This window comes from Diceros bicornis, chromosome 24 (assembly GCF_020826845.1).
Source record: "Diceros bicornis minor isolate mBicDic1 chromosome 24, mDicBic1.mat.cur, whole genome shotgun sequence".
NCBI lineage: Eukaryota > Metazoa > Chordata > Mammalia > Perissodactyla > Rhinocerotidae > Diceros > Diceros bicornis.
In genome coordinates, this window is record NC_080763.1 from 9958536 (window position 1) to 9968797 (window position 10262).

General features: G+C 31.2%; 1 protein-coding gene across 8 annotated transcripts in view; it reads left to right on the forward strand.

Moving 5' to 3' along the window:
- The window catches only part of PPM1A (protein phosphatase, Mg2+/Mn2+ dependent 1A), a 39313-nt gene extending 29326 nt beyond the window's left edge, over positions 1-9987 (forward strand). For all 8 annotated transcript variants that reach the window (XM_058567050.1, XM_058567047.1, XM_058567051.1 and 5 more), the window contains 4 exons: positions 1238-1355; positions 5495-5603; positions 6997-7054; positions 8044-9987. In XM_058567050.1, coding sequence (XP_058423033.1) covers positions 1238-1355; positions 5495-5603; positions 6997-7054; positions 8044-8073 — 315 coding nt within the window. In that variant the 3' untranslated portion in view covers positions 8074-9987. The remainder of the gene's footprint in view (positions 1-1237; positions 1356-5494; positions 5604-6996; positions 7055-8043) is intronic.
- Positions 9988-10262: the final 275 nt, after the last annotated feature.

Here is a 10262-nt window from a genome sequence, read left to right on the forward strand (position 1 = left end):
TCAACATTATATTCTTTGTAGTTTTATATGCACACTGCCAACTCGACTTAAAATCTTAATTAAAATCTGATCATACTTAGAAATCAGGTTTATGTAACATCCAACACAAATCAAGTTTATGTAACATCCAACACATGTTAAAAAAATCAGTAGAGTAATAATAGTTCACACTGTTAACTTCTGAATTTGGGAAGAGCTAAACAGTGATACATATGTTCTTTGTCCCTTTTAGTATGCATAAAAGTAGCATCCATTTTGTTGGGTTTATTCTTTAGCACTTAAGAATTAAATACTTGTTAGCTGAATTAAAAGCTGTTTTCTTGAGAGAAATTGCCAGATTCAGATATTAGTAAATTATGACTCAGATTCCACTGTATCTCTTCTGCATTTTACTCTATTTTAAAAATTATTCAATAGCTTATCCTTTGCCACATTTTATACAGTTCTCCTCCACGATTCTTTTTAATGTTAAATTCTTTGTACTGTTTGCTTAAACTAATGGTATAAGGTCAGTTTTCCCAGATAGCAGAATTAAATTCTTAAAACGTAAAAGTTAACTCTAGTTACAAATAGGAAGGAGAATGTGGGGAGGCCAACATCAATTCAGGTATTTTAATTATGGCATTTTGAATACCTAGTTGTCTTTAAAAATGAAAGTCAAAAAAGTCAGTTTTTTAAAATTATGAAAGTTAAAAGCTGGTTGATAAACTTTATATATGTAGTTTTACTTCTGATTCCATATTTCTATTTATTATGAAGAAAATTAATTAGCCCCACAATTTATTATAATTTATTTTAAATGTAAATTTGTCAAGTACATGTAACTACAGGTCAAATCCTGTTGTAAGGAGCACCACTAGAATTTTCTATTTTGTTGAATTGAATGAATGTGTGTGTATGTTTATGTATGTTAGGTATCACTTCACCTGAAGTGATAACATTTACCAGTAAATGTTCAGAAATATTTTTGTTTTATAGAATTTTTAAAAATGGTTGTTGCAGTGAATTTGACCTGTAATGTTTCTCTCCTGTCTTTTGTAGTGTTGGTTATACTGTATGCTATATAGTATACTGTATGTGTATTGGGGAGCTACCCCCTCCACATTTTTTTCTCTTTAAAAACATATATTTTCAACTAGAATAAGTATAATTATAATTGGCATCACTATAAAGGTTATCAAGGCTTTCAAGAGCAAAAAGAAAACCACATTATTTTTTCAAACTTTTATCTTTCCAGGGAAGTCGAGACAACATGAGTGTGATATTGATCTGTTTTCCAAATGCACCCAAAGTATCGCCAGAAGCAGTGAAGAAGGAGGCAGAGTTGGACAAGTACCTGGAAAGCAGAGTAGAAGGTGGATCATTTAACAAAAAATAAGTAGCTTTATTAAAGAAAAACCTCAACACAAACTTTAACATTTTAGCTTTTAGATCTTTACAAGCCTTTGACATCTAGTGTTTAGTGTACAAAAACGGGAAAGGGCATTTCTGTAGTAGCTGTTGAGATGTTTGCAATTGTCCTATCACAGTTATGTTAGAAATAACTAGTGTGGCCCTGTACGTTCTGTTCAGGATACTTTTGTTTAAAAAGGCTGAAGTGTTTGTATGCTTTCAAATTCATTATGAATTCATTGGCATGAATAATTTTGTGCCAGGAAAGTCTGATTTGTGGTTTATTTAATTATAAACAGATTATTTATGATGGTGATAATTTGAATGCCATCTTTCTGTGTAAAGCTGTGTATATGAATTTAAGATCTTTAGGATTTTTTTTTTTAATAACTTGAAGATCACAGCCTGGTTATTAACAACTTTTCATGTGCCACAGTTTTTAAAAATTTATTTTAAACTGTTTCACAGCTTTTTGCCTAAGCCATAAACTGCCTCACCTAGACAACATAGACCCAAATAGAAGACATTCTAGGTCTCTACCTGGCAGAAATGTAAATGCCGAATAAAATCAAGAAATAAGTTGGGAATTCCGGGAGTATATTTGTCATAATTCTGCAAATTACCTTGAGATAATTAGAAAGATGTTTGTAACTCTCAGGTGTAATGCCTTTAAATATTTGAAACAATTTCAATGATCTTTGATGCAGCTCCTACTTGGTATAAATATTAAGTCTCCCCAGAGAATTCCAGTTTCCTGCATATATGCAGTAAGCGTGTAGATTATGCAGTGTCATTAAGCAGAAAAACTTGACATGCCTATAATAGTGTTAAAATGCATTGGGTCCCTAATGTCATTAACTTACACGTTAAAGACCTTGAATAGCATGTAAGCATTGACCTACACACTATTATATCCAGCTGTGCCTGCAGTGTTAAAATTAATATGCACTCTGATTTTTTCTCCCTTTTTACTGTTTTATATCAATTATAATCAGTCTGATATTAGAATTATAATGGTTTTGATTTTCAGTACTATCTAGAGCTGCCATTTTATTTTTATTGCTCTCCCCCACTTAAGAGTGATATATCTAGTATGCGTATGTACTATTTAGTATTTCTTTCATTGGATGCAATATTCAATGGGTTTGTTTCCTCGCTATTACCAAAGGTCTTGGAATTTTTATATTTTAAATGAATCATTTCAATATAAGTTATTTATACATAATACAGTAAAAGGAAATATTTAGAATGCTACCAAGTCGTATCACATTGGTTCAAACTGCTGGTTAGTGGAAAAATATGAAATTGTAAGAAAACTATGTATTGGGATAAGTTGATATTTAATTTACTAGCACTTTAAAGGAACTTGGTTATACTGTTCTCTTATTGATTTAAAGAAATAAGAATAAGTACTTTCATTTTATTTACTATGCAATGGGATCAAACTTTAGAAATGAATTTCTGCTTTTCTGTTTAGTGTACGCTCTTTAAATTTTTGATGCAATTGTAAACAATTGCTTTAGATACATAATTTTATGTTACGATATTAAGTTTTATATTGCTTATTAGCAAGCAAGAATTGCCACCTGAACAGAATTTACATTAATTCTCAATATTTTTGATATGTTGAAGTATTGTTATACTTGTACCATTCAATTGGAGATTGTCATAAATTAAATGATATTCTTTACTGAAGTAGATTTGATGAGACTGCAACCAGAGATTAAATATTACATTAAAACAACTACTATATTTAAAAACAGGAAATATGTAACTATTTGTATTGTGAAAGTTGTTGTATGTCTTAAGTGAAAAATACTGCATTCAACTTCCAAAACAGGCACTTTTTTTTTTCTTTCTTTAAATATGTGCCTTCACTAAATTGCTGTGACCTACTAAACCTCATTTTATTTGCTTTGAATACTTTTGGCTTCTCTATCCACACCACAGAAAAGGACAAAGGCTCTTCAGCTCTCCTATTATCTGTGCCCTTCTAAATACTTGACTCTACGGTTGTGAAAAGATTCAGCTCATAATTTAAACCATACTGCTTAAAGTTGTGGTCCTTCTAAGCCAATTTAAGATTATACTTGTGCGTATATATTTTTAAAATCTTTGCTACTGACTGCCCAAGATTAAAGTTGCTAATTTGGAGATAACTGATAGGATCCTTCAGACTTTGTGGAGGGGGGTGGGGAAGAGCAGAATGTGTTTATTTGTATATGAGTATGTGAAACATAGATCTTCTATACATATATATTCTTTAATAAAAGCATCCAGTCTTTTTACAATTCTAATTAAAATGTATAGTCCAAGAGCAATTAAAGGAATATTTCTTAAAATTCATTACTTTTTCTTTTTTAGAAGCAAGGCCAGTGTAGTAGTAATGATCAGATAGTTTAAATGTATTGTCCCTTGTGGAATAGGAAATATTAACTGTTTTTAAAGCCTTACATTATTTTTTTAAAAGAATTTGTCTTCCTGTAATTTTCTTCACAATTAAAATATCCTAATTTATATTTTAATAAAGGAGATGTAAGATAGATCAAATACAGATGATTCAAGGTAATGTTTTTTAGACCTGAAACCATCATTGATTAAATTTATCATCAGTGTTCATTTCTGTTGTATCTAGTTATCTTTCCAGTAATTGTATTGGCTTAGCAGAGACTGTATGTTAAGTGTATTACAGCCTTAGATTGTGAAATTGTGCAGTTTAGGTAAACATCAAATCCCTTTATTATTTGTACAGCAGATTTCCAGCATTAGAACCATGTAGAATAAATATACTAGATGTTAAAGATTACACAATAAAGGAACTTGGCAAACCAAATCTGAGATCCTTGCTTTTTTGTTCAGATTTAAGACTTTTTTTTTTTAAGGCAAAAAATAATAGATGGTAAAATTTGGCCTAATTCTAAAAGGACAATTTGAGTCGTTTAAAGAAATATGGGTAGTGATGTCTGTCTTTTAATATGTGGCTTTAGTGATGAGTTAATATTTTGAGACTTGATCAAAGGATAAAAAACCTTTACATGCATTGTTATTCTCAATGGTATTTACAAATTGAGAACTAGAATGATAATTTTCTTGCCCCAATGATGACAAAGAAAATTTCTTAGTATAAACATTGAAAAACAAAAAATTGAACAAAACTTGAACATATAACTTACAAATACCTTTGGCATGATCTTGCATTTGGAATATGCTAAAACTCCAAGTGAAGACTTCTTGTACTTGAAGTGAATAGTTTGAGAGTTCTTTTAAGTTGTTTGTACATAATTATTGGTATTCTTTGGTATGAGTAACAATACGCATCTGCATGGCAATGTTGCAGATGGTAACATACTCATTTAATAACTAGATGTTTTAAAATTAACAATTTTAAATTCAGTTGTATGGTTTATCATTTTTTCTTTTTAAAAAATTTGTCATGAAATTTAGACTTTTTTCCATTCTGTAAGCTTTGTTCAAATAACTAAGAAAATGATGTTATATATCTATTTATTGCTTAAAGATACCTTAGACAAAAATTAAGCTGAGAGTGGTATTCAAGTATATAATCTAATCTGCACATGCTACTTAAGTATCATTTTGCAAATATAAACATATGTAAAAATGATTTGGGTTAGTATATAATCAATGAATTCCCCTATAATTCAAGGTTATTATTTTTTTTTCCAAATCTTGAAATCTGTGCAGTGTATTTTCAGGGCAAAGTTCAGGAAACATGTTTCCAGTCTAAAGAGAGGAGTTGATCTCAGAAGTAACTAGTTGGCCTCTTAAGAATATTCTCATTTGTACACACGTATCCCTGATTATGTAATACATTGATTTTAACATAAAATTTTTTTTTCACAATTTGATTGTTATTTTCATTCTTTGAAGTTAATCTGGAAAGTATCTCATCTTTTGTGTCATTTTGTGCATCTCTTTGTCATAAATTTTCAAAGGTCAACTTGATTTTTTTTTCTTATACCAGTTTAGAAAATCTCAGATGTGCTAAATGTCATCTTTAAAAACCTAAGTTATCTTTGTTTCAGTTTTTTTTTTTAAATTAAATTTGGATAACACTTACAAAAAAAGTACTTCTGATTCCCAGAAATCATAAAGAAGCAGGGGGAAGGCGTCCCTGACTTAGTCCATGTGATGCGCACATTAGCGAGTGAGAACATCCCCAGCCTCCCACCAGGGGGTGAATTGGCAAGCAAGTAAGTTGTGTTCTGCAGACTCTTATGATTTATCTCAGTACATGAAAATGTTAGGTGTCCATTGATCAAACTGTATCTTCAAAATATTTAACCTATGGTTCAGTGATTTTCAGTATTAATGATACATGGTGCTTGTTTAGAATAGGTATCAGAATGTCATTGTTGGTAACTAATTATACCGAAAGTGTCTGTAGTGGAGGTTTGGATTACGTGGATTTCCTCATATAGCATAAATGAGATAATCCAAGAATTTTTTTAACTAAATTACACAGCACTACAAAATTCTAAGTATCATTATTATTCCTATATTATAATTTGATTTTGTCAATCCCTGGATAATTTAACACCCCAGGGATAAGCATCTTTCTCTTCCTCCATCTGGACCATTTTTCTACATCTCTGATTTTCCCAGTGTTTTTTGGTGGTTTGCTGGTTGGTTGGGTTTGTGTGATGGAAGATAGGAGGATGCATTGCTTGCCTTTTTCTCTTTGCACTTCAGTTCAGGAACTGGACTAATCCATGTTAAATATTAAGCTTACATCTTTATAAACTACAGTAGAGACTGTAAGCAACTGTATAATTCAAGGGTTAAAACATTTTTACCTCAGATACCCATATAATTGACCTACAAAGATATGTTCCTTGATTCTGCATTGTGTTCTGTAAGTGTAGCCATATTCTTTATAATCATTTCACTAAATAGTAATTGTAAAAATTCCTATTTGAAGCTTTTATTTTTTGGGAACTTTCCTCCAATATGACCTTCCATGAAATGACTATAAAATTGCTTCAAATCAATTTTGGAAGTAGAGAGGCTATAACTTACAAATACCATGACAGGTTTTTTTAACAAATTATTGTTCAAAAACTAATTCCTAGACTTAACAGGGAAATGACATATTTGACATTTCAGTTTTAATAGAACTTTCTTAAAGGGGCATTATGAAAAGCAGAAATTTAAATGTAAAATACATCTAAATTATTTTACTACAACAGATGTTGAAGTTACTTCTACTTCAAAACTAACATTCAACTCTTAACCAGAATATATTAGTATTATATCTTAAGAACTGCATCGTCATTGTTGACTCCTAACCACTGAAGTCTGTTCAAGTAGAAGTAGACCATATAGACTGATTTTTTTTTTTTCAACTATGATTTTTAGTCTTCTATTAATTGGGTTGGTGGAATGTTACGTTTTAGAGTAAATTCACCTCTACTTCAACAGTGAGGCCCAAATATCTTGAGGTGAGGCTCACTTATTGACAGTAAGAAATAGAACTAAAATAATTTCTAAGTGTAAGATTATCTTTGACATTTTAAATACCACCTGGCTGTGATTATTAAATAGTTTTGTGCTCTGAAGTAACTTTCTGCATTTTTTTAAATTTAGGCGGAATGTAATTGAAGCCGTTTACAATAGACTGAATCCTTACAAAAATGATGACACTGTAAGTAGCATTTTAGCTCGCTCTGCTTTCCCTACCCCTCCACTCTAAATGCATATCCTTGCTACCTGTTTTTGCAGAGCTGTTCACTGCACCCATTCTCTTACACACACTCCTGACTGATTGCTCTGAACTCTGCCTGCATCACAGTTCTAGTGATTGAGGACATAACCATGGTGAGTGGCCACCTCTCTCAAAAAAGAAGAAAGTCCCTTTGAATTATTCTGGGTTTTTTAAGCCTCTGCAAGCAATCAACCTCAGAAGGTTTGCCTCCACTAAATTTTTTTTTTTGAAGTTGGGAATAATATCTCTATTCAGAATCTTGAATTATTTTGAGGTTTGTAAGCAGCTACAACCGAACTTCAGAATGCCCAACTCCACTAAATAGTTTTTATGGTTAGAAATACCTTTGCCAAGAACCCTGATGTATATACTTCATTTAAATATTAAAGTTGAGAATTCTGTTTATGTAAATAGATATTAGAATGCCATATCCTTCAATTTAGTTTCCTTTTAATTTCTGTTGTAGTATGGTGTTTACAGAGAAGTGGTAACGTAAAATCATTTGGGCACAGCTCTGAGATATTTTATGTATTGAACTCTCGTCAAATCTCATATTACTTGAGGTCTTAATCTCTTCTTATGCAATAAAAGTTTATAAAAATAGTGTTCAAAAATAAATTGGGTTTTATTGAAGAAAAAAATAGAATTCTTTTTAGTAGTTTTATTGGTTTAGAAATACATTTAGTTAACCTCATGGTAAAATCATAATTCACATATTTTATTCCAAAAGAAAACAAAGGGTTAACAATTCTTTGAACAGAATAAATACTGATATGTCATATACACACATACACATACTTACATACTTTGAAAAACATTTATATTCTGAAGGCAACTTTACAAAACCTTATCTTCATTATCCAGAAAGTAATGTATTTTGGCATCTCTAAGCTTTAGTTTCTTGTTTTGCTTTGTTTCCTTTTATAAAGGACTCTACATCAACTGATGATATGTGGTAAAACCGCTCATCTAGCCACGGAGTTTACCTTCACCTCCAAAGGAGAGTACAGCTCAACTTCGTTGAACCTTTTAAACATCCATCTTCAACTTTAAAGAAGGGCATATGAAATGGGTGAGAGTGATTACACCAGAGAACTTCAGCAGTACCACAGCTAGCCCAGGACTGATTTTTTTTTTTTGTAAATTTGAGACTTACGTAAACGTGATTTCAAACCATAATTCATGTTGTAAATCAGACTCCAGCAATTTTTGTTGTATGATTTTGTTTTTTGTAAAGTGTAATTGTCCTTGTACAAAATGCTCATATTTAATTATGAACTGCTTTAAATCACTATCAAAGTTACAAGAAATGTTTGGCTTGTTGTGCGATGCAACAGATATAGCCCTTTCAAGTCGCGTTGTGCTGGGACAGGGAGAGCAGCAGCCACATCAGCCAGACACTCAAATGTGCACTGGATGATGGAGGATAATTCCAGAATCTTACAAAGCTGAACATCCAGGGAATTAGTTGAAAACTTTCTTAATGTTCTTGGCAGTGGGATTGGCATTGTTGATAAAGCTGGTCCCTTCATTTAACTGTCTTTTAGGTTATTCTTTCCTTGTTGCCATGAGTATTGCAGGTAATACAGTATATTCATAAGAATATCAATCTTGGGGCTAAAATGCCTTGATTCTTTGCACCTCTTTTACAAGTCCTTACATTTAATTAACTAATTGATAAGCAGCAGCTTCCTACATAGAGTAGGAGACTGCCACATTTTTGCTATCATGATTGGCTGGGCCTGCTGCTGTTCCTAGTAAGATATTCTGAATTCCATTTTATCAATAAAGCTTGATTTAACAAACAAGAAATTTAATCATGTATGTGTAATTCCTCCTTTACCCCACCCTTTTAAAACACCATGCCATTGTAAATGAAAAGTTTCTCATGGGGAAAGATATTAGTCTCTTTTAATTGGAAAATACTGTTACTCAAGGCATAGATGGAACTGTTTCTCTTCCATTAGAAAGACTGAAAGATTTAAGTCTCTGTTTTTCCTTAATCTATTTTTTAAATGGGTTTCTTTCTGGCTGCTGTTTTTTCATTAAGATGTCTATCAGCTTGAATTTGCCTACTGTTTAATTAAATAATTGTCAAAGCTTGACAGTCCAACACTCTATGGTAGGGGTGTGTGTGTGTGTTTGTGAGTGTGTTTGTGATTTTTAATTGGCCCGTCTTTAGAAATCAAGTAGTTAAGATGTATTTGTGATTTGAAAGATAGCATGTTGATAATATTTAGCTGTTGACCTTTAAAAATAACTTGCAAAGCTTAAAGAATTGTAGATATAAAAATAACCTAATTTAATTTAGGCTTAAATTCCTCTGATTAAGCATGTGAAAGTAAGTTTTAAAATCTGTCACATTGAAAAGACTACTGTTTTGTGCCCTTCTGTATTTTTGTCTCTTTAGGTTGAATATTGTATTTATCACCATGTAATTTAATAATTCAGTAGGCAGATTCCCCTCTAGAAAACTATTAAAATGTAAGATTAAAATACAACATTGAATACAAAATCAAAACTTTGTGTTTAAAAGGTAGTATGATCAATTTTGTTGCATTTGTTTTTTCCCTAACTTGGAAATATACATATTTGTATATATAACCTTAAAACTAATGTAAAGTTAAGGGAGTACAGTAGGAGGAAAAGTAATGTGAAATGTCTCAGATTTAAGTAGTTACATACCAGCAAAATCTTTTCATTATCCCTCATATTTGTGAGGTGATTAAATGTAACTTAATTGTACTTAATTTATATCTTAATCCAGCATGAATGAAGAAAAACAAGTACTATTTATATTTAGAAATTCATAACAGTGGGAATTACAGAACAAATTCCGTACTTAACTTACAAATAAATGCTTAATGTCTCAATCTGTGGTAGAGTGCGAAGTATGATAACGTTCTAAGTTATGGCTTTGCAAGCATCTAGATGTGCATTTAGTGAAGACCATGCTTCTAGTGTAGATTGATTACCAGACATAGTACTGAAAACTAAATCCCTATTACAAGAAGCCAGGTCCTTAATTTTTTAAGTAGACTGAAGTTTTTAGTTCTGGAAATTTCAAAACCTTGAATTGGATTTTGAGATGCAAAATCTTAAATCACAAGTAAAAATGTGATGAAAAGCTATATTTCAAACCATAACA